We start from the raw sequence: 24,811 nt of genomic DNA on the forward strand, positions 1-24,811 counted from the left end.
GGCCGCCATACCAACAATCCAATCAAGTATGACAAAACCATCAACAACAGCAACATCAGCATCTGTCGCTAATTTTAGCATTGAAAATTTTCCGTACAGTAAAGATAACAAGGCGTTTTCGGTGAGCTGCTGACATCCATCGCAGCGAACCTTACCCAACTACAGATTTGCAAAATAAGCCAAGCAACACCGTTATGCCACAAGTCAAACACAGTTTCGTTTGCATGCGAGATTTTCTTTGAAACAAATTTTCGAAATCTAGTAACCTACTCAAAGGTATCGTCCTGTCTCGTTTCACCTTAGCTTTCATCCAGTACGCCTTTGAGCGGTAGCACTACTGGACGAATGGTTAGTTATACAATAAGTAACCATTCTTAGGTACGATTTCATTCTTTCGTGTCGCTTGACCCCCTCCCCCTTCATAGCAGTTAGCTTGCTGGCGGCTGGCCAGCTGATTACTCTGTATTCCATGTATTACGGATGATTCTGCCGAACATCACAAATGTACTCTGTCGCTATAGCACAGACTCGATGTGATGGCCTGCATGAACCTGTCCACTTACTCGCTCGTATGTTCACCACAGATGCAATCAACTGCTTGCCTACCAATTCTACGTACCTGGACGCAGCGAATGGACGAAATTACGTCGTAAGTCGAACGCGAATGCAACGTTGGCATTCGGCTGTTACCAGCGTGAGGCCCTACTGAGATGGCGACGCGTAGATCAAACTAATGTAACATAAAACCAGAAAAATCCTTAGGAGAAATTGATACGACTGAAAAAAGGTTGCTGGTCGATGTGTTTCTAGCTTGTTTTTGTGTATTTCCAATTGTAGCCTTCTCGACGTCCACTGAGTATGCGCGTGTCCATACGACGTTCAGCTGCTGTTACGGGGACGTATCAGCAAGGCTGCACCAGCTATAGTGGCTGCAGCTTTCACACACAATATACGCACAGCACAGCTGATCCAAATAAACAGCAAGAACAGGTGCTGAAGATCCGTTATATTCTTGTTAAGGGCCTATATGGACGACAGCCTCTCTTTGCTGTTGTTGTTGTCGTCGTCAATATTCGGACTGCAGTATCCCGTTGATTAGATGCACAGGCAGCGAATAATGGCAAGAGGACGGTCTGTCGCCATGCGACGTCGGTGACGAGCGCGTCGTTTGCGAACACTAACGGAAAGAGGCAGCCCGCGGAGAAAATTCATACAATACAAATCAATATCGATGATAATAAACACAGTCTCGTTATTGCTGAACTCTCTTCAGACGGCGGCTGCTGTTGTGACACGAACGAAAGGCGGAAGAAACTTTACGACGGCTGTTCCAGCAAGATTCTGCTTCTGCTGAGTCAATTTTGCTTTGCTCGATGGCTGCGAGGATCGCAACAGTAATACTGATGGTTGGGGAACAAGAAGAGCCGGCTTGAATTGCTCTCGTTGTTGCTTTCGTGGGTAGTAAGCTGACAGGCGTTTTGCCTGATCGCGGCGGGGCCCTGGTGAGGCGCGAACGCCTACGACGTAACTCCCGAGCATGTTACTGTGGGGTGCACCTAGGGCACACCGCCACCGCTAGGTATCACCTATACGGCTGCCGTTTTCACAAACGTCTATCCCCCCCCCCCCCCCCCCAGCGGGTTGTGGGGTTCTTCCTAGAATGAGCAGCTACTGGTGAGCTTGTTCTGTCCTACCTGGACGTGAACAGTATCTATACTACTGAATGAACGGCCGTCCACAACTACGGCCCCACCAGTCTTCTGTGGCCCGCTACTGTGGTAATGGCTGCTGTTGTCAACCGCGACCATATTATACCGTGGGTCTATGAGTCGTTGTTCCGTCGCCTTTTAACAGGTAGTAAATCGGCTTATATGTCGGTGATGATGTCTTAGCTGTCGTTGGTATTGTTGTTAGTTTTAGTAATGAGGTCTCGGAGCTTTGGCTTGGTTTGCATGCCGTCTTCGCACACTCGTCCACCTCTGATAGCAGCTTCACACACTTTACAAGTAGGTATGATCTGACAAGAATTGTTCATTTACACAGTATCCTGATTTTTTGGAACACGCAGCTTTCCCTCTATTTTCTGGTTTATCGTTGTCAATTTATTCCATGTTTCCTTTATCCTTTACTCAGTTCCTTCTCAATATCTTTGCTGCGTATGTGCTTGTCGGCTGTCTCGACTGCTTACGACGAAGTAAAACTGATCTCTTCAAAATTCCTACAACACTACCAGGGGAAAATTTTACTTGTTCATAGAATTTTAACAACAACTACAAGCGAATTATCTTCTTTCCTATCGAATGTTTCCTTGCTAATCTCGCAAAGCAAGCGACCCCTGATCGATTCTTTGGTGACCTCCACTTGGCCTTGCACACTGTAAATAACAATAGCCGCGTCTAACCACAGTCGACGACGACAAAAACGCACTTCCATTCAACGCACTCTACAAAAACCACCAACGGCGACGATATGACCAGCGCTTTCTCATCGTAATCAACAACTGCTAACGTCAGGCGACTAATAGCGCAGATCAGCAGCAGCTGTAAACTCAACGTTGGCCACTATGACGACGACAAATTCAAGGGCCCCAGAACAAGGGCCACCTCTGGTAAAAATAAGAGGTCAATCGGTAGTGGCACTAGGACTGCTGGTACTGGCGAAGGCGACAGCTGTCGCTAGAAGCAGGAAGGCGACAGCTCTGGCCGCCAGCAGCAGTGGCAACGATGTTTTGGCGACTACGAACAAAATGGGGATTAACCAGTCAGCCACCCAGCCGCTCACTCAGTAAGTCAGTGAGCTAGTACGCACTGTTACGAACGCCAGCGACATAACATCTGTGGTGATCGAGACGCTCACACTATAGCACCAGTAACAACGACCGCAACACTGAGAACGGCGCGTTGACCAGCGCGATCGGCTTCTTCTGCCCGCAGCGCAGCGTAACGCAACGCAGTATCAGCAAGAACAGCGCCGATGGCGTCGACAGCGACGACTACTGGTAAGCGCCGTCGACATTAGCGGAAGAAGCAACAGCTCAAACGGCCTCAACGGAACAACCCCAATATTACTTATCACAGCACGGCAGCCATTACTGTAAACCGGTAGTAATAGCAATGGGCACTCCAATGTCTTTATCAGAAACAGCAGCTGAACTCCACTCCATTAACAGGTCAACACGTTTTTATATCGAGGATCATAAGAGATTCAGGGGTCTACGAGCACCGTGAAAAGTCAATAGAGTAAAACAGCAGCTCGAACAGGACGGAGTGCTAGCTTCCGAAAGTTATCGATGGACAGACATCCAGCGCAGCAACAAATGATAACAACTTTCGCTTATTTTATCTGTATCCTTTGTTCGACGTTCTTCTCCACCATTGTGAGTTGCATATAAACTATTTGGGGGCTGCGTTTTGGTCGCCTGCCCAACCAGCGACCCTACTATAGCATCCGCGTTAACCAAATGGGAAAACTACTCGTTGGTGCCCAGCAGGCAACGACATCAACAAGGCCAAACCAGCTCGACTCACATAAACAACAGCAGCAGCAGCCCGTGATGATTATGGTGATCAACAAACGAGATCAACACAATAATGTATAAAAGGCCAAAGATGAGTACGTAAAGCGAAAAGTAGCTCCAGACTCCCCGTTTATCGGAGATGTTCGCGGATGCAGCACGAAAAGATTCCTATTTCTATACTGGTTCGATTGCTTTTTTGCTTAATTCCACTCCCACCCTGTCCAACTTCTCCCCAAATAACCGCTGTACCATATCAGCTCACGGAGTAGTTGTGGTTGTAGCCAGCTGCAGTTGCAGGCGCCAGCGAGTAGTCAGCCTTTAACTAATGTTGTTATTGTTGTAGATACTGCATCGACCGTCTTACGCTCTGCTCTATCGTTTGAACTATTGCTGATGATATTCGTAGAGAAGGGTGACGGCAGAGAGGCTGCCGCGGCAACGGGAAATTTGCAAGTTTACGAGAAGCAAGAATTAGTGCAGATAGAGGGACCAAAGTACAGACGTGCAATCCGTGGTTAGAAATACGCTTCCCTTGATAGTTTACCTCGGTTTAATGCGATAATTTGCCTGCTGGGATACGCGGTGGTCTAGGTTCGAATCCAGACATAGACACTTCACTTTGTGATGGTTATGGCCAACCTTAACAGCGGTGTCGAACGTGAAAAAGTTAATGGAGTAGTCCTCTCCTTCGTGATACCTCTCCCTTTTCTTGTTCCTACTAGGTAATGATAATAGTAGCTGCGCGAATTCATTTACTTGATATCTTTATCGTTATTTCGGCGATGATCATAGTCCTTACCTGTTATTGTAATGCTGTAAGCTGCGTTTCTAAATCATATTGACGGCATCAAAAACATACAGGGGTTTGGGCAGATTGCTGTTTTTAATTTGCGGCCTATATATTGATTTTTTGGCTATAGATATATTCGGATACGAAATTCTGCCTGCAATTATAAGCAGTTATTACGGAAACGTTGATTTCGTCGATAGAGAAAGCCACTCGCCTGTTTGTCATCACTAAACAAAACAGTAGCTGCTAGTGCTAGCAGACGACATGATGCCGGGAAATACAAACGACGTTGTTTCATTGGCTATGAAGGGTGCACTACGTTAGCATAATGTTGGGTTTTATGAATTAATAAACAGTTTGAATCAGGTTAAGCGAGGCCGACTCGAAGTAAACGCCAGTCCCGGACAAGTTTGAGTTACTACGGGTACATAGTGTCGGTGGTGTTATTATCGTCGCGCATGAAATTAGCGCAGGCTAAAACCAAGGAGAGCGGTAGAGTGCGCTAGCAAGCGAAAAACGTGTTGTTGTTATGGTTGTAGAATGTGTTCGTGTCGTACTACTTGTGCCCTTTAGTGCACGGGTCAAAATTCGCTTGTCTGCAACATGTAACTTTACGTTTTTCTTGGAAGGTGGCAAGTAACTTTAGCCATTACGAAGGTTGCTCGTATGAGACCAACGTACAGTCAGCAGTACATCCGTAAAACAACGTGAAGTTTAGATACGATTTGTGCAATTTAAACAAATGGACTAGATTGCACTGGAGCAAGTTAAAAAAGGACAGGTGCTTTCTCCCTTTGACTGTATAGCTAGAGAAGCGTTTCGTTTTTGTTTTGATCTGGGATGAGTCCTGCACACTCTCGAATTTATCATGATGTATTATGCCTCATGCATGTTATAAAAAATCTTCGGAAGGATACGTGCTTATGCAATAAGCAATCGACTATAGTTTATTTTTTATTTCATTATTTAATCCTACTTGTCGTGCTGTTACTACCCTATTTGACTTAAACTGTGTTTCCTACTATAGAAACTTCAAACCAGACTACAATTGATTAACACGAGCTCTATCGGGTGTGCAATATATGTCTCGTTACTAAGTAAATATTTTATCTAGAGATGGTACCTTTATTCAGTGCGCTTCTCGAAGAACTTTTTCAAATTTTTTTTCAAATTAGAAGGTATTTAAAGATTTCAGATAAATACAACGATAGTACGATTTCAAAATATAGCAAAATGCGGACAATATGAAAAACTTGGGTGGGTATATATTTCTCTCTTGCCGCCATCATACGGATCGTGTAACATACACATGTGATGTGGCGGGATATGCAGGACATGGCGAATAGAGATAACAGGTAGATTTTGATTGAGTGGCATTTCTATTACCTTTCACATAATCAGCTAGTCATTAGAGCACACTAGATAACCCAGGATTATGATCTTGGCTTAGCAAAAAAATTGATTGTTTTCCCAACACAGAAGCGTTGTACGCCTGGTTCCAAGTCGTGTCGACAACACCAGTTTTAATTATTTCAACAGCCATTGGGAAATGAAGCGGTATGCCTCTGGGGATCCAAGAGCGAGTGACTATCCATTTCAGCGTCCATTGACGATCTGTTAACAGCGCCAGCGGTGTGTGTTCCCTCTGAGATGTAATGACTGCCTTTTGCAACAGAGAACTTAAGTCAACTATGTTGACTTGTTGATAATGTTGGAATATACAACGTTGTACCTATGTATTTAGACATGTTCGACACGTTCGTATCTCCTGATTGGAAGGTTTCCTATAAATTTATAGATCTAGTACAAAACATCTTGTACGAAGCGATGGAGCTGCATGGTTTGTTGTGTATAATATGCCTTGAGTAATGCCTTTACCTAGTTAGTTACAGTTGGTGATCAAACAAATATTTTCATGTTTCAATGGCCGATTGTGCAGAGTCAAAGCGAGACATTCTCAAGTTTTTTTTTTTTGGCTTAGGAAAGCCGCTTTATCCTACTGTACACGCGCGCCCCACAACATGTCGATAAGGAAATCATGCAAGCTGCTGATGAATCCCTCCACGGAGCGCTTGCTTCTTGCATCGATAAGCGCCGCCACTCTTCAAGACAAACTTCCGATGCAGTGTTTCGCTGTCGCAGCTATGAGTGGACCCTCTTGTTACAGATTAGTGACTTTTCACGGAAATTTGGAGCATTTGTTATTTCCCTTTTTTCCCGAATCTGCGATATTACGATTCTCCAGAATTTCTCTGTGGGATTGAGCTATGCCGAATAAGCAGGCCACGGGAGCCACAAAACATAGGCAATAAATTGCCTAGATATACAGCAAGCCCTCTAACAAGGTGCCGTATCGTGCGAAAAGACGTAGCGACCGCCTGAGGCAACATCTTTCTTTCGATAATCTCAGCATAATTCTGCTGCTTTAGTATTCTCTGTGCGAATCGTCAGCAATCATAGACCACATCATAACCTTTTGATAAATGTTTAACTTTCGGCAGAAATCGGATCGTTTGCAAACATCTCTGAAGGCATGATGGGCGTTTCAAGATAAGGTGCATCTACGAAACAGACTTTTTCCGATTCTCGACGACCCAATTTTCTACATGGTTTACCCAATGAGGACCAGCATGTTCTGTAGAAGTAAAATTCTCTGACAGATTGATGATCCTCAAAGCCAGCATCTTCGAGTTAATAGCGAAGCGTCCATGCTCTTTTAGCTGCTACAAAAATATAGGAAATTAACTTTTTTTTTGAAGTTCGTGAGTAATCACACAGTTTTCTTGCTACACACCTTTTTCGATACTTGTTACCGATTTTATGCGATGACCGCGGGATATTCTTCCTCATCGTCCTAACCGCGTTGGCGACTGCATGATGGGAATCATGAAACATTTCATTAGTATCACAATGCGTAGCTGTACTGCGTCGATACAGTAATCTGCTAATCAGTGTTTTCACCTCCTCGGTTGTATCCGTTTTCCTTTCTATTTCGACACTTTACAAAATCAACAGAAATCACTTAAACCAGTTGTGCTCCATCACTTAGTTGTTTAGCGATGACAAATTAACAGCTGTGTTAGATGTCGAGATAGTACCCGTTGGTTGTACATAGTACGGGATATTAGCACGTAAAATCAATGCTGGAGCGGGTGAAGTCCAATTACACCAAGGTATCACGTTTGCGATTACTGAAATACAAAACTGCTTGAAAATGTCTTGCTTTAATCCCGTGTAACTGGCCTCGAAGACTGGAATGATTTGATTAGGCTTTTATATATATAAATATAAAGTTCGTCACTGCAATTTCATTGCAATAGTTTCTGCACATGTGAGACCAATATTTTGATTATTTTTTTCAACAGGTGATTGTTGCTTTGGGACTGTCGCTAAACCTGCTTCACGTTGCAGTGATGTTTTTTGCTCGAGGCGCTCTATCAGTCGCTTGTCGGCAGATGTCGTCCTTGTCAGGCGCTAAACTTCCACTGAAGGACAGAATAAAGCATAAACTCAGATTTGCATTTAAAGAACAGCCGGTGAGTTCATCAAGATGGTTTTTACTGTGAAATCAACGTAAGCCGAACTTAACTTGTTACATTTTATATAAACCAGGTCCTTGCAGTAAGGGGTATAGAAAGCTAGTTTTCTTAGGGAAGTGATAAACCCACTCCTTAGTAAATTAGAAAGCAAAACGCTGTTTGCTTTGTTAACATTGATTTTGTTCCATTGATCGTCGAAATCGCTCGTTACATCATACGATCCAATTATTTTTGTTAAAAATTTAACAAATTTTTGTAAGATTTGTTCTTTTTATAATGTCTACTTATTCTGTACAAACGAAACTTGCTAGGGATGGCATTTTTTATTGCAGCTACTAACGGAAGGAAGCATATTCATCTATGAGGCGACCGTAGATAAAGTCAACATAGAGTTATGGTTCAAACGTGAGTGTCCAATTGCTGCTTGTTTACAGCTGTGTTACGCACGCTTTACTTAATATTTATTTAAGACTTAAAAATAAATTTGATTTCTGCTTTACTGATATACGTTTCATTTGAAGGGAGCTCATTAATTTTCAGCTCCGCAGGTTAATCAAGCGCCGCAAAATGTTGGGTGCAAAGCTTAACAAGCATAAAAAAAGTTTATCGATCCAGTGCTTGGGATGATAGGAATAAAATACATAATATTTTAGGAAATCTTAAGCCTTTCTAGTCGCGCACTGTCTCTAATGTAATTTATTCAACGGCTATCTTTGAAACCTAATTATAGTTTCTCAAGGCTTTTCTTTTAACGGTAAATTTTCAGATTAGTAGATGCGACCCGCAATGCTCCCCCGCGTTTGTTTTTTTGTTGAATTAACTAACTTGATTCGTTTATTAAGTGGAAATGGCTTGTGGCATCTGTATGTTAATAAGTTGACTTCTTCTCGGTACGTGCTTTCATACCGTATTTCACTTTGCTTGAACTTAATCTCTAGATTAACTCACTTTTAGCTATTCTTTTACTACTAATTGCTACTGATATAATGTACACAAAAAGAGTATAACAGTATATTAAGTTCGCTTTTGTTCCCAGCTACAAGGGGGCAGCCACATCAGCACCAAGTACCTGCATAAGTCCTATAACTCGTTCTTGACTTACACTTCTGATTTTCTTCCAGATTTCAAGCTACAGGACACATTTCTGTCGTGGTTTTACGTCACGGAGCTGCATGTATGGTATGAAAAGGAATACAAAGTATACAAATAAGACAAGAGCATCACTGATGAAATGGTTTTTTCAGGGAAGGGTGCTAATGATGTTTATGTTTAAATGTTTATTTACTGCTACCGATATAAATACTTCAGTGAGTATGGAAATATGAGTGGCTTTGCGTCAGTTTATCTCTATGCAATACAAATAAAAGCTGATCTTATTAGAACGGTACTACTTTTTACAACAAAAACGAAATATTTAACTTTTATCGTTTGGGCTGTTTTTTAGATTTCGCAGTGCCTGCCGCTTCAGATGATTAAATATGAAAAAGAAAAAAACTATATTTACAGTTGCCCTTCACCAAATTCTGTTATGTATATCATCTATAATATCTCAAAATGAATCAATGTTCATCTAGTCTTAGAATCAATCAAGCTAAATGCATCCTGATACAAAAAAGGACGGGTAGGCTTCTTTCAAAAAATGGAACATCTAACCATGTAAAAGTATCGTGTCGGCTAATCGTTTGAATTAATAGCATACACATACGCAGGGAGGCACACTTGGCCCTGTAGCATCGGCACCCTATGATTTCAGTCGTAGACTCCAAGAGACTCGGGAGCTAGAATGCACAGGGGATTCCATTTGGCATTCGAGGGTTGTTCCAAGGGCGAAGGCTTATTTAACCAGCAACATAAAAAGTAAAAACGGATTAGCGAACTTTGGCGGAGTTCAATTGACACAGTTTTGTCTTAATTTTTTTCAGGATGACGTTAATAAGAGCTATGGCGGACACAAATAGCTATCGCGGTAGTTACCTCCGAAATGAAATTGTGAAAAATCTTTGGCGAGATTCGGATGTCCGATTAAAGAAACTGGCGGTACGTTTGCTGATTTTGCACAGTGATCATTCAGCATTTGACACCCTCTATTTGTTGGTGTCGGAAGTTTCTGAACTTTTTTGAATGAGCACTATTTAAGTTCCTTTTGACCTTATACAATTTTATTATTAAAAAACTGTCTTAACTTTTTTGTGTACAGAAATACGCAGCTTTATTTTACTTTAAAACAAAAGGCGGATTGTTAGTTCGTATCATGGCAATTGCAAATAGAGGTACGATTTAGCTCGTCCATGATCGTTGCCGATTTTCCTGTATAATACTTGTTATCGGTGACAGTGCTCATGACCAGTTCAAGATTTTCAGAAATACTCCTTTTTTGTTCGGCCCACGATAACCTTTTTTTGCAGAGAATTTCAGCATCCATCAAGAACCAGTGTGTAAACGACCTTAGTGAACACTTCTATGCTGCACTCTGCATCTACGATGAGGTAAGACAATCCCCAAAACTGATACGTTTTTTTCGAACCATATGACATTGAAACTGCAATGATATGGTGCTTATTGGTCAGTTGGTCTTATGGCGTATAATCGTTTAATAATATTGTTATGACACATTCTGCTTGTTTAGTAAAAGTAGTAATACATGTATATGAGTCAAGTAACTCTTGCCTCACTCTGTGTACATATGTGTTCCCTATTGGGATTTACTATGGAAATAGATATAGTATTTTTAACAAAATAGAAACTATGACATCCACTTGGGAGACAACTGGAATGAGGTAGTCTTAGAAGCTGCGCGTTCGTTACGACTACAGGGGACTCTGTTATTGAATATAAAAGACATATTTGACAATAAGTTTAACAATAGGCTTACTAAACTTTGCTTGCATTTAACTATCGTATACGTTTTTGTTATTCTGATTTGCATCTGTTTCTCATTAATTTCAGGGTCTGAACAGGGACGATCAGGCATTAGCGGGATCGTTATGGCGTGTTCTGCTTACATGTGATCCGGACCTGCAGGATTTCAAACAGATACGGACACTTGTTCACTATGTTCGCCGTAACGTGGCCTATCTTGACAGTCTTCCACATGAACTTTTTATTAAGGAAGGCAATTTAGAATGGAAGCCGCTTGAAGAGTCGATAAGAGCTGCCACAATGTCGTAGCGATAGAATCAAGTCCGCCGGGAACATTAACGATACCACTGCGGGGGACGTGCTGAAAAAATAAAAAAACTAGAATTTAAAAGTAATAACTGTAGCGATGTTTTGTTAAAAATGGTAAGGGAATTTTTATGCCAACTTGTACAGATATTCATGCACAACGAATGCAATATGTATAGTTGTTGCTTGACTTTATTGGCTTCGACAACTACTTTGTTTTCAGATATTATAAATGTTTAATTTCCTGAAAACAAATGCTTAGGATACTCTATTGTTATTATTATATGATGTAACCAGGCAGGACCAGTACAAATCCTTTAATAATATTCATATGTCCTTTTACTATTGCAATAAATTAAAAATATTTTTAATATATAATTAATACATTTTAATAAATTTAATATGGGATGCCTTAGCTTCGCCTTTATTCCACAGGCCAATCGTTGCTTAAGTGACCCGTCAAATGCGCTAGTGACATTTTTTAGTATTTTAATATTATGCATATTATCTACCTGTATTTTTTTGTTACGAGAAAATGCAGCTTGTACTATGATACTTCGTGTTAAATGTACAAGCATTTTCATTATGCCTGCGTACAAATTTCATTTGTCACAGTATCAACGAATTTGATTGGCGTTACTCTCGAACAAACATTCTGTTGCACTTAGTCCATGACTGTAATTTTATTTTCCAGTAATTGGTCCAGCCATTATATTGTCTTGATGTACGTGAGATTACATTGCCTCAGCGACTATGTCATTTTGGCACAAATAACCCTATTTCAGTGATTAATCACATAAAACTTCTGTTGTAGTTATCATTACTTTGTTCCAGTTGTCCAAATATTTTAAACCAGTTACTCCGTCCTCCCATTATAGATAATCCCCTATCAGTTCATAAAGTCTTTTTTGTAAAGTTTAACCGACAAACCACTTTCCAATATATAGCATTCAAATATTCTTTGCGACTAAATGAATAAACTAAATAAGTTAAAACCCGCCCTAAAAACCAACAAAACACTTCGTTGAAAAAGCATTGGAAAAATCATCAAAATAAAAGGCGGAAGACCTTCCAGGCTGAAACTCTACCAGCTGTCACGAATCTTTTTCTATATTTAACTCGTGCAAAATAATATCCTACGAGCTATTTCCCTCTACCCCCTTTGGCTCCACTTTAAAGCTCACTTCAAGTTCTTGTTGATACACTTTGGGTACATAAATTCCAACTATCTCTAAACTTATCCTAACTTATTTATTTTCCTCACGTCCAGCAAGAATTACCAAAAACCTGGAATACTATCCCTTTCTTTCTCGAAAAATTTCACCAGTTAGCATTGCTTTTTTTTTGTCTTAGCTTGTGTATCAAATATTTAAAATATAGCCCTTCGCTAGGAGTTCATGCCAGTAATTCGCCTTCATTTTCAATGGAGTCCATTTCGAAAAACTAAAATCAAAGATTGATTTCACTAAGAATGACGAACTATTATTATTCGAAGTATTTCTTAATTTATCAATTAGAGCGTTCTGAACGTGTAAACAAAATGGCGCTATAGACGATGTGGGCAACTCAAATATGCCAACGTTTTAACTTGCTCTTTTGACATACATGCTGCGTATACTTCCACGTTCAAGGATCCGAACTGCCAAGGGCTCGGACCTAGCATCAACGTGCCGTCTCTTAACTGGCTAAGCCACAGCAGTAATTACGCCATTAGCATCTTTTAGGTCTTTTTTTAAGGCAACTCTATTACTATCAGGGTCGATGAAATAAAACAGTCGGGGGTTTTATTGATTCTGAATTAAACATTCATTCGTTTATTACTCTTTACACTCTATTGAGTGCCGTATAGCGATTTGCATACATCAGCCGTAAAGCGACATTTCACTAGAAAAAAGTAGCTCTAGCTGTATGAAAATTCAGCTCTGTTTGTATCATATTGTTCGGTTTGATTAGCTTCCGAGTCTCTATTTCCATATCTATTACCGGTATCTAATAGTACTTGTCTGCGTATGTTCTAGGATTAGAGGCTTTTATGAGGATCGATTATTTAGGTAAGTTTGTCTGCGTTGCTTGTAAGAGTTGATTTCGGACCGTTTCGTAAGATCGATTAATTGTTGGACAGGAAGAAAAATATTGTGCATTCGCTTTTCTTTCAAAACACCCACAGAAATCCGATTTTCCTTCTCTTCTGCCAAATTTTACAAACGCAGCTATTCTACGTCCTATACTGACATGACAATTTCTAGAAGCCCTAACTCTAACTCGTATAATTACTTGAATATATTCAACCCACCACGATAAAGCTGCATTATAATTTTCATTGTCGTACTGACGGAACGAAACCGCCTAAGAGTAACTGGCACTTTCTCTCGTTCATGTCGTTTAAACAGACTTCGGCCTGTAAAATTTGTCATTCAAATGATTTTGAATTTTCTTATCTAACTGCTGATGGCTGATATCAATACAGAGATCACGTAAAGATATGCCACCGACGCCACCCGTAAATTATTCCGGTTGCAAGTTCATGAGGAAACCGTGATCCGAGGATAATCTCAGGGCTAGCTCATAGATAGACAGACAGACAGACGGAAGCTTTAGCAACGCGGCTACAGATTTGTACAGGTAGGCACATACAAGCCCGCATTCACCGAGGTATTTATCAACTAATCGCCAGTTCGCGTGTCGCATTATGAAGGCAGAAGGGGCTGAGTCCGAGGCAAAAGCAAAAACATTAGGGTCGACCAAACTCGCGTCTTCAAGGGAGTACCGGCTCATTTATTATGTCGTGGCACTTCCCTTTGTTCTTGCAATTGTCGCAGTTGTTGTTACGGCGGATGTTGTTAGCAAGTGCAAACGATCGAAAGTGTTTGCCGCCCTCAGTATCGGCGTTATTGTCATAATTATCCTTACTATTCTTATGGACATTCATGTTGCAATGAACGACGACGCGCTCGTGTAGTTTACAGACAAACTGCAAAATGTTGCAAAGCTGGGATCAACAATCGCGTGACCTCAGTATGTACGGCCGAGAAACTATGAGCATAAATGACATCGACTACTTGGTGGATCATTTGAAATCCAAGCAAAGATAAAGGGTGTATAACGAAGGCAATTCCGTCCTGCTGAAGCTTAGGACCGCTTGTTTACAACGCAGCCCCTGAAAGTATTCATGGATCGCGATCCTCTCCAACGATCCGAAGGGGGGCAGAGTATACTTTGTTAGTTTGCGGTGGACCGTCGGACTTTTTATGGAAGCACGACCTAGAAGTGTATGCCGCCGGCAAATAACCGGGTATCATTATTATTGTTATGACAAATTATCACGTCAGATACGCTCATGCAGCGCAGGAGAAGCGAAGATTATAGTCTTATTTAGAAAAGGACGCTTTGGGAATTCAATGCAAATGGGTTAGAAATGATTAAGCATGATCAATTGGCAGGGTTTTTCGCGCCTAAGGGTATCGGAAGATCGAGGGACATGAAACCCTGTACAGGCTCGTTACAGATAGGTATACTTCGGTAACAGATTTATTTATAACAATAATCTGAATAATAATATAGAAAATGGCTTCTAAGTTTATTTTTCATGCTGCGCTCGACATTGGGTCAAATGATGCCGATTGAATGTTCGCATTACTGAAGCCATTGTTATAGCTAACGCTGGTATGGTGCTTTAACTGCTAATCCGAACATAGACACACTCCGTTTCGTGCTAAGAACCAGCCGCTTGAAGCAACACCTAACGGACGTAAAATTTGGAACATTTATGTGACTAGGACCGTTCTAGTGGCATACGTGATTCGGCGTCACGTAAATAGTGACGATCCTTCAAAGGAAATGAATCTACTTATTAGCAAGCGCCATATGACTTATATTTTGTACGCATGCAAGCCTCTAAAGACAACTAGCTACTTTTGGAAGCACCTTGAATCTTTCGATTAGCAAATTGCACCTCTGTCTATCATTCGGCACCTTCTGCAAACAAATGTCTTTCCATAGCAATTAATATTTACTGTCCACTTAATACCTCTTATAGGTCTAGTGGTGGATGATGCGGCATTGAGGCTGGTGCAATGCATCAGTCTTTTGCGCACGTCGGAAGCTCAGATTTAGACATGTACACGAAATATATTACGCAAGTTTCCAATTACAAGAAGGTGCCATGATTGGCGCAAGATAGTCATCGAATAAAATCGTAAAGCAGCTGACATTCTCACGACTGACGATAAAATGAAGTGGCCTTAACGCAACGAAGGCATATCAGTACCTTCAAGAGATTATAACATTCTTCTCAGCTTGATCAACCTCGCAGCTATAAAGGTCAGTCAAAACATTGATAATTCATTGATTGATACAAACGGCACAACTTGCCCAAGTCCAGGTTGCAACGATTAAGGCATTATTTGAAACGATTGAGTATGTCATATACACGATCAGCGGTGTACATGTAGCGGTTCGATATAGACGGAAAAAACATTTGATTAGATTTAAAGATTAGAGGGTTGCCTGTTGAACCTGAAGATATTTGCTGACACTTGATAGCTCCGCGCCGACGCTACCCGAATACAGGTTGCGTCCATCTTGAGGAACACGCGGTGGTCTAGGTTCGTATCTGGGAATGGACACACTTCCCTTTGTAAGCCTTCTGATGGAATACCTAACCAGACGAGAAATTAAAACATGTAAGTTGCGTCAGCCTAATGACATTTCATTTAAACACTGCTCATTCAAACATAATTGCGTTATTATGCTACTAGATAGCATGAAACCATAAGGGCACTTGTGACAGGTTCCTCTAAATCTGGTTATGGAGTAGTGTAGTCACAGTAGGGTTGCAGACGAAGCAGAAGGAATTACTAGCCGTTACATTTTCTATTTCGTTATGGTGATCTTCTCTCGTCGGAGATACGTAGGCTGGTGTCACTGCAGAGTAAAGAAGTTCAGGTCCATCTTCTTATGCTATCCCATGAAAAAATTAGGGACTCTGCGTTATTTCGCTTATTCTTTTTATCAACTCTTGAATGACAAGGCTAATTTGTCGACACACGTAGCCGTGGCGAACGAAAGCATCTCTCGTAGCCTCCCTATGTTTACCGGGATTTGATTTCATATCTTATTATATTTATTTTAAACTATTACTATATAATTTTATTTTTAACCTGTACATACGCCTGCCAAAAGCGTAAACAGATAATGATCACTACTAGTTTATTAAAGCTGCAGTCGTGTTAAAAGTGTCTGTGTAACAATATTTTCGTTTGTTGAAGTCTTCAAGACGTCGCGTCCCTTTGCTACATAAGGAAAGATGTACAGATTTGTTTTAAATGGTGAAGCATCGTCTGTGTCAAGATAGCGATCTAACCCTGAGCATTAACTGCAAGTAAGCCTTTGAATTAAATATAGATATTTTTTCTCAGTTTTAGTTATGTTTTTAAAAGTTAGTTAGAGCAAAAATTTGATTACATGCAGAGATCGGAGTCGATACACAAACATCTATTCGTCTAGGATAAATCCAATGCGTTTTCGATGTTGGTGAATGCGCATCCACCTAAGAGATAGTTAGTGCGGTGGTATAACAAGACAACCTTTAATAAGATTATTCCAGTCGAAGCGTGACTACAGACTTATCCCAGGGCAATGAACTCGTCGCCACAAACCAGATGAGCAGCATTAACAGTCTCGCGATTGGGGCGATCCCCTGTGAAGCAGGCCGAAAGCGAAATCTGATACCGAGGTCATCTTGAGGCCTTCTTCAATACACCGAATTTTTCTCAACCCTGCACTGCCGAAAGAAAATAATATAAATTGCTGGTGGTGAAGATTCCGTTGAGCAGGTTCACTATAAGGTTATGATTAGGTGATCGTCCTTATTTAACCTTCATTCTAAAGCCTTCTCCAAAAGTTTCCAGCTCGTATAATGAATTTCGTTGTGTTGACATATAAATAGAGCTGACTAATACGTTATTCGGCAATCTGATGATGATTGTCAAGTTGAACAATTTTTTCTGCCGGGAATCTGCGTGATCGAGCCTGCTACCACGCAAATCAACTTATATTGGGAATATTTACGTAAGTTCCTCGTCCTCTGCTTCCCTCTTTAAAAACACCTATATATTAGGTTACTAAAACTGCGTTTGTGTGTCTGTTTTCCCGATCCTGGATCGCCTTGGGGGGAGATTGCTGTGAACAGGTTTTTTTTCTGAGCTAATAAGGTGAAGTAAACGGCGGTAAGGATCTTGCCGGAAGAGTCTGTTTTTCGCATGAGATACAATGATAGCTTGAACAAGTTAATTTTTTTTATTAACGATTTTAGTAAAAATTATATCGAAAAACTGTTTTCTCTCGATCTATACAAAATGCAAGTTTAGATACGTATATGCCAGTGAAATCTAAAAGCGTCTGAAGTTATTTTTAACTAATGAAACGTGTCGACATGCAAGTTGGAAATCAGATTAATTAGAACGAAGGAACTAAATAGATTACAGGCTATCAACAGCACGGCAACGTTCTAACGCAAAGAATAACTGTAAAAAGTATGGGATTTAATTTAAGAAAGAGCTCAAATTCTCGGAGCATGTACGGTCGTAATTTAACTTTACATGTATAAGTAGATTAAACTGAGCTTAAATTTGATATTGGTAATTTTCAAATCGAGCCAAGTTATTTCTTCAAGTAGAAGGATACATGCAGTCAGTTAGGGGGGTTAATTGGAGGTTACTAGGACATTCTAATAGGGAGCGAAAATTTTTTAACTGGATAGCCAATCGTTAAAACAGCGTAATATAGTAGAACGAATACACGAAGTTAATGAGATCAGGTTAAAAGAATAACATAACAGGATTTTAGATTGGGTATAAACTGTGGCATGGTAGCAAGTTTATTCGATCATATCAATGCGAAAATAGTACGTGCAACTGCGTTAACTGCAATGAAGCAAATACTGCTTATAAATTAATGAACCGAATAGGCTTTTATAGAACTACTGTTATCAGATAGCTGCAACGAGTCGCTGCTGCAAAATCTAATAGATCGCAACTCAGTTTATAGAAAGGTGTAGGTCTAAAGTTAGGCTAGCTGGAATATACTAGAGCTCGTGCAATCAAGTTCACTTATAGTAGGACAAGCTGATGAAATCATTGTGAGAGCATCATAGGTTAGATCGAAAAGGGATAACTGTTGGTGCGTACACAACCTACAGGCGTCTATGCTGAGCCGAGATTAATTTAATATATATACATGTTCTTTATTAGCGTCTTCGTTCCTTGACGATTCCAAAAATGCGACAGAGCATACAAGCACATGTGGCACCCACACGAGTTCGGAAAAGCATTACCCTGAACGGGCTTAAATCATTTCATTATTACACTCAAGTTTCCCTTATCCTCGCATTGCCTCCAGGCCTTTTTCCACCCTCCCTATTAGCAAACAACAGTAACGGCAGCTTAATCTAAGCTACCACCCCCCTCGATTGCAACAGCGTTTTTACCTTCTATAATATATACCCATACAGTTCTATTATACTGAAGCGACCATAGAGAACGCGCAGCAAGTGAACTAGCCCTTAATATTATCGTCGTTCAATGTTGATAAACCTTCGCTTCTTCTTCAGCATTCTTCCGAATCCATACCTCTAGCGGCAACCAGTTTTTGCCGCGCCAAATGGTTGCGTGAACCTTCAACTTGATTACAATAGCGCCCGTTACTGAATTCCCCGTCGGTGTCAAGCATAAGTTAACATTATTCATTTAATTTTCGCTTTGCCCCGCGGCTGCTTTGCCCCAGTTTCCACTTACAGACCAGGCATAGGCTATCGCTACGCCTGTCATATTCGCACATATAAACACAGAGGTGTATTCGTATGAGAGGTGCTGCTTGGAGAAGCTGGCCACAGAAGGGACCCCAGATCCTTAAACAATAGTGGGTAGTGTTTATTCAAGTAATAGTTGAAAATTATTCCATTATTATTCTGACTATTCATGCCTCTTTAGTTGCTGTCTCCCACAAAAAGATAACTCTGGACTGATTTTAGGGCAGTTCTTGCATCTGTGCCTGTTGTGCCTGCTGTTGGTGATGTGTAGCATATCGCCGCCTTGAACACTTCATTGACCTCAGCAGCAGTGCCGCACACAATCACCTTGTCGGCGTCCCCTAGGAGGACTTTTGATGTCAATTATCTAACGCGCTTGACGGGGCCTATGTGACCACACTTGTGTTGCCGCTAATGTTGAACTGGTACCACTCGGATCTGACTAACTTTTGCTGAACCGGATGACGTATCACTCCTGGCGGCGACGGGTAGCATTCAGCTGTCAGAAACTAAAAGCTGTCAGTGTTGTTTTCTCCGCTTGTTACTGTAGCTGTTGACGCAGCAGTTGCTGCTGCTGTAGATGTTGTTGTTTTCAAAGTTACGAATTCACGGGCGTGGGCGTTCCCGTGTGTATGTGTGTGGGGTGTCGCGTGCCCATTGGGCGACACGGTGGTGTGAATGCGTGTCGAGCTTCAAACGGTTAATTTTCGACTCCTTTTCCGTTCGCGCAAGCAACGCTCATTTTATTCATTTGCTTTTTGATAATATGTTGGCTATTTGCGGCAATTTCGTCTTTGTTGGTGTGCGTTTGCGAAAGTTGGCATTTTGCGAGCGCATTTCCATTCAAATAGGTCGAGTCCTATTGAAATATCGATTTTATGCGCAGTTTGCCGTAATCAGGCGGATCCGAGCTGATTGCCCGACCACACTGGTAAACAGATCGGATTAGCAAATTGAGTTGACATGCATTTATTATAAAGGGTAATCAATAGCATGTGCTTCGTTGGCTTGCAGACGTGTAGTAGAACCAAAGACAAGAGGAAACATATACATAGCTTCGAAAAATCCTTTGCCGCCTATTCCATTCTTATTCGATTGTTGTTTCACTTATGAAGATCGTTCACCGGATCTTTACTTATTTTCGTGCGCGAACTTCACTGTCATATCATTTGCCTGTGTAGTTTGGTGGCGCCACGATTCAAACCTTAATCACCCTCGGACGCCTTTCTCGAATTTCCCCATATCCCCGTGCGCCCACCTCGACGCCAGCCTCCTCCATGCGCTGAGTCACGATCAAACTCCTGACCCATCCTGCCCTTACCCTCCTTGAGTCCTTACCCTTTCCCCGCTCGCAGGAGAAGAGCAGACCTTCGTAGCCGCAGCGACAGCGTTACCCTCTTCCGAGCCATCGCCATCCTGCGAATGTCTTTGGGCTACACTAGCTATTCCTGTGTCGTCCTGTGTTCTCCTGAGAGAGCAGACGACCCACAGTTGGCACTACCACTATCATTTGCTGGACATCTACCGCCACTAGTCGTATACCTTCCACACGCTCGCATAACACCGCGCCACTATCGAGTTGACGGGTCCAAGCCAAGCTTCATTCAAAGTCCAGCGACAGCTGAGTTTGCATTTCTCTGGCTGATGCACAAGCCGCGCCAGCAATAGATTCCGCAAACAACGGCAAGGTGGGAAGATGCATAGTAACAATAACAGAGCTGGTTATAGTTGTCAGTGGTCGAGCGGCAATGATTGAGGAAACTGCGTGGTGGCCAAGGTTAGTCAATCGATGACTTCTGTTTTATTGGCGCCGCTGTTTGAAGACCCGCAAAGGACTGGAAATTGTTGTTTTACGGCTGTCTAAACTGATATGTGTTGATTAAGTGTACAGCAGGTTTTCAGAAAGCCGGTGGCAATTAGCACCCGCTAACTACATTGGTTGTTGTATCGGGTTCTACTGCTATAACGTGTTACAATCGCTTGTTGATGCCGGAATGTTGACTGACTGGCAAAATGGCTCGATGCCCATCTCACCGATTTTTTCGAATTTGTAAAATCATCGCTTGATGAAGTGGGTGGACACAGAAGATTCGTGGGACTGGATCGTGTCAATCAACAGGAGGGGACACGGCGCGAAGCTGAGGTGGAACGCATCAGTCATCACGGCTAAGGTGACTGTCTCCCGTCTACATCAACGAGTAGTGTTGAAAGAACGGGTTTAAAACAGGAGAATGGAATTATCTCGACGCCGCTAGCGCACGCCGTCTCGAACGGCCAAGAATACACGTACTGTGCCATGGAGCTCCGCGCCGATAGCGTCACCGGGTAATTAGAAATGTAAGTACAATTGGTTCGTGGTGATAACGGAAATACATGTGGGTAGAGTACAGCCGTCAGAAAAAGGATGTCAATCAAAAGACTGGTCCTATAGATGAAATCTGTGCTCTGAAAAAGTTTGTTGATAACATCCGATTTCTACTTTATCATCATACGTGTTTTTTAGTAGACCCAGCGAACATTGATTTCCTCGCTATTCTATAAGTTAGTTCTAGTAAATAATACAAATGACTTAGCAATATGGACGTAGATAAACAACTACCAAACGATCAGGGACTGTCATGATATCCTGTCCTTTGTTCTGCCGTAGCTTTCATGATCCAATTTCGCTTTTTTTTGCAAATGCATCAAGTTGTTTACACTAACATCACGTCTGCCATATGCGGGTACCTGCACCCTCACCAGGAATATCAAATAAATTAAATCGATCGAATGTAACCTGTGTCCTCAGAAGAAGCCGTAGAAATACGGTAATAAATAGCGTTCAGTTTACGGCAAACTCGTTTTCATTCATGTCGTTGCTCATATGCATTGCTATCTGTTTCCGAGCAAGTGGCCCATCGTTTACCATTGGCGTATCCATTATCTCTCAATAATGCATGTATCGCGTACAAAGCGGCAAAGAATTAAAAGGAAAACAAGGTAAGTCCTAGAACCGGTCGAGGCAGATAGGTGCAAACACTGCACAGTGAGGTCAGATTAGCCAGAGCCCTCTCGAACACTGATAGCAGATTAACAACCTGCCTGCATGCATGCATGCGTCGTCTGTGACCATGCCATCTGGGTCTACCGTCAGTAGCTGTCGTGCTCTAGGACATTAAATCCTGGCGCTGAATCGTAGTCGGGCCCATACTTTTCTAACTATTTATTTCCCGGGAGATGTTTGATTACGGGGCAAATGAACACATTGGGAGGCGACAATCGATGCGCGCTAGTCGACTTCTTTAGGGCTCTTTAGAATTTCAACGACAGAAAGCTCCCAAGTATATATAATAGGGTCGCAACGTAGCGTGTTACTGTGTATTTAAAAATGCGAAATCTAACCAGACCACATGGACTTGTGTCATCTTGCAGTATACGAGTTCGAACCTAGCTCTCGTTATAAATGATCTGTTAAAAAGGGGCCCGCAAAAGAATGAACAGATCTGCCCACCGCGAATGCTCAACAGGAGGCAATAATGGAGCGCAGTTCCCATGTACAATACGATGCCATTAAGGTGCATCTGTTGTCGAAAAACACCCGTGTCATAATTGATGTCGTTTTCAGCGTGAAGTCAAGAACGTGCTAATGAAATATGAAAGATTTCTACGTGAAATTATGATTTATATCATGAACATGTTGCTGTATTATATTGATAAGACGACACGGAATGTCCTCAAGGTCGTCATATAATTTTTTTTTGAGATTGCGGCAAGAAGTGGCTGTAAGTAAACATGTGTTGCACGTTTACCCCTCGCAATAATAAACGTCCACCTGTAAGGCTGTATAGGCTCGCATACTTTCTATGGGAATGAAGCTAGGGAAACGAGGATATTAAGTTCCTGGCATTGTCCGTAAGCCCTACTAGCGCATCCTCTAGGAGCTTGGTTATTAAGTGGAACCTTGAATGCTCGCGCTAGGGGAAATGTCATATAATGTAAGAGAGGTTTTTTCTCTCAATACGTACCCAAACTGGCATATTTACAGTCAGCTGTTGGGTTTATAAAATGTTCATTGTGATTGTAAAGTAGTAACAGTGAATCTGACTTGGACGTGAACTAAAATTGACTCACACCATTAGAAAAGAAGCCGCTCACATTCCTAGGGGCGGCGTTATAATAATAAAGGCCAGCCGAGCTCAGTTTTAACATCGTAAAGCTTTATCGAAACCCATATTGAGATATAATTTGCCTGCTGCATCGTACGGGGCTCATTGGTAAATTAAGCAGAGATTCCAAAATCGTATATATATCATTAAGTTAACCGAAACAAAAATTATTTTCTAAGTTAGATCAAATTTTGATCCATAATTTTCGTTCCATGCTTTGACGATTTTCAAACGCTTAAACTATAGTTAATAACAAACATTCAATATCCATGGTTAAAAACATCAAAGATGAAGTACTATACATTTTAGAGGCCGTGATGGACTTCAATGCCGTACTCCATCAATGTAATGTTTTCGCAAGTAGCAGAAAATCAAGTTGTAGAAATAATCGACCGTTAATACAGTTTTCGTACAATGAAACCCCGTGAAAGTTTAGCAAAAGAAAAGTGACATTTTATCGCAATAATGGTACGTAAGCGCATCTAAGTACTTGATACCTGACTTAAATTAACTGATTCAAATTCCTCTATAACTTGATGATATATCTAAATCTATTCAAATATACAGGTATAATACGAATAGTTTGCTTGTTTCATTGAATGGCACGCTCTGAGCTACCTACGCGATTCTGTAGCTGAATAGCTTGACAGTGGTGACTTGATAATTTTACTGGGAAACGGTCGCAAGTCGATTCTCTTCCATTCATCCAGTCTCAATAGCTCTGATATCAACAAACGTGCTCTTCTCTCGACAAGTGTAATTTTTTTTACGTTTATCTATATTTACTGCTATGTTTAGCTATAAGCACCTAGGTTTATGAGCAGAATTTTTCAGATCGATTGCGATACAGATTGTTGCCTATGCCAAACACAATGACGCTCTCTGAGAAAATATTGCACCAGCATGCCCGATCAATTCTGTGGGTTTGAGACTATCCTCTCGATCGGCAACTTGTACTCATGCCAGTTACCGTTACGTGCTCTCGCAGCTATAGCTGATGACTGCTTTGAACAAAGGCTGATTTTTGGCTTGAATTGTCCCACAACTTCAGGTTATGAAATTGCTTTGGACTTCACTACTGCCAAAACCGTGAGGTACGTGGTGCGGTCGGCCTCGTAACTACGCAACCTTCATATGTGTGGTTCTTCGGTCTTGGCTCGTCTTCTTCTCATTGTACAGACACTTTCTCGCTTACGAGTGTAAATCCCTTTATCAAGTCAAGGGAGCCACTATACCAAAAATATTGGTTTCCATTTTATTTAGTCTGTGCAGTGCAGACATCGAGCCAATTAAGCAGGCTCTCATAAGCTTAGTGTAGAAATTATTGTCAACACGTATTTGAGAATAGGGACTTATAATATGGACTCAGGTCAAAACCTTTAATACATCAAACACAACACATAGAGCATCCAAATATATCTGTTCTTACGTTTCTGTTAAAGCTCGATCGTTTATAGGCACCAGAACTCACCTTCTTCCAATGAGGACCGTGTCACGAACGACGATCTCAGTAATGGAACCCATTCGCTTATTGTAGAACATTCAAAAATTTCCACAGCCATAAAATAGACTTGAAAACGAAGATCCTTCACTAAATAACGAAGATAGATGCGATATATTAATGTATTTTTTTTTTTTTACGTTTTTCCTATATTCCCACATAATCAAGCAGATGCTATTCTTAGGTGAATAAAAGGCTTTGTAATACTGGGTGGACCTGAAAAGCGCTAAAATCTGACAAATTTCCTTTTGGACGACTATAAAACTTTGTTTTTTAGCATCTATATACTTGTCATGCATGGCCTCAGCTGAGCATTATTGGCAGTTGTAACTATGACGGTACTGGGT

At 41.3% G+C, this 24,811-nt stretch overlaps 3 protein-coding genes and 1 long non-coding RNA gene across 9 annotated transcripts in view; 2 read left to right on the top strand and 2 right to left on the bottom strand.

Moving 5' to 3' along the window:
• Window positions 1-2,627, bottom strand: part of LOC111263709 (uncharacterized) — a 49,105-nt gene extending 46,478 nt beyond the window's left edge. Inside the window, exon 1 of the mRNA XM_022839047.2 lies at window positions 620-2,627. The gene's annotated coding sequence lies outside the window, so the exon portion shown is untranslated. The remainder of the gene's footprint in view (window positions 1-619) is intronic.
• On the top strand, window positions 488-11,422 carry Uqcc1 (Ubiquinol-cytochrome c reductase complex assembly factor 1). Of its 6 annotated transcripts, none has more exons than XM_022839051.2 (7): window positions 488-649; window positions 7,673-7,843; window positions 8,179-8,251; window positions 8,968-9,025; window positions 9,769-9,883; window positions 10,252-10,332; window positions 10,793-11,422. In XM_022839051.2, the coding sequence occupies exons 1-7, from the start codon at window positions 503-505 to the stop codon at window positions 11,012-11,014; spliced, it is 867 nt and encodes a 288-aa protein (XP_022694786.1). In that variant the 5' UTR covers window positions 488-502; the 3' UTR covers window positions 11,015-11,422. The 6 variants fall into 6 exon arrangements, with proteins under 6 accessions (XP_022694786.1, XP_022694790.1, XP_022694789.1 ...); XM_022839055.2 differs by lacking the exon at window positions 488-649 and adding an exon at window positions 2,862-2,998; XM_022839054.2 differs by lacking the exon at window positions 488-649 and adding an exon at window positions 4,087-4,108.
• Window positions 11,423-15,738: 4,316 nt separating this feature from the next.
• LOC147753044 (uncharacterized) lies at window positions 15,739-24,547 on the bottom strand. The gene is made up of 3 exons (XR_015312424.1): window positions 24,435-24,547; window positions 16,597-16,793; window positions 15,739-15,970 (listed from the first exon to the last, which is right to left on the bottom strand). It is a non-coding gene; the product is annotated as an uncharacterized LOC147753044 (long non-coding RNA).
• The window catches only part of LOC111263712 (core alpha-(1,3)-fucosyltransferase), a 56,322-nt gene continuing 51,091 nt past the window's right edge, over window positions 19,581-24,811 (top strand). Inside the window, exon 1 of the mRNA XM_022839059.2 lies at window positions 19,581-21,155. The gene's annotated coding sequence lies outside the window, so the exon portion shown is untranslated. The remainder of the gene's footprint in view (window positions 21,156-24,811) is intronic.

The sequence above is a fragment of the Varroa jacobsoni genome, unplaced genomic scaffold (assembly GCF_002532875.2).
Source record: "Varroa jacobsoni isolate VJ856 unplaced genomic scaffold, vjacob_1.0 scaffold_784, whole genome shotgun sequence".
NCBI classification, from domain to species: Eukaryota; Metazoa; Arthropoda; class Arachnida; order Mesostigmata; family Varroidae; genus Varroa; species Varroa jacobsoni.

Coding starts and splice junctions, on each gene's coding strand:
- Uqcc1 (XM_022839051.2), top strand. CDS start 503: ATGTACTCTGTCGCTATAGCACAGACTCGATGTGATGGCCTGCATGAA. Junction 9,026..9,768: donor GTCACGGAGCTGCATGTATG/GTATGAAAAGGA, acceptor AATTTTTTTCAG/GATGACGTTAATAAGAGCTA. Junction 9,884..10,251: donor TCCGATTAAAGAAACTGGCG/GTACGTTTGCTG, acceptor CTTTTTTTGCAG/AGAATTTCAGCATCCATCAA.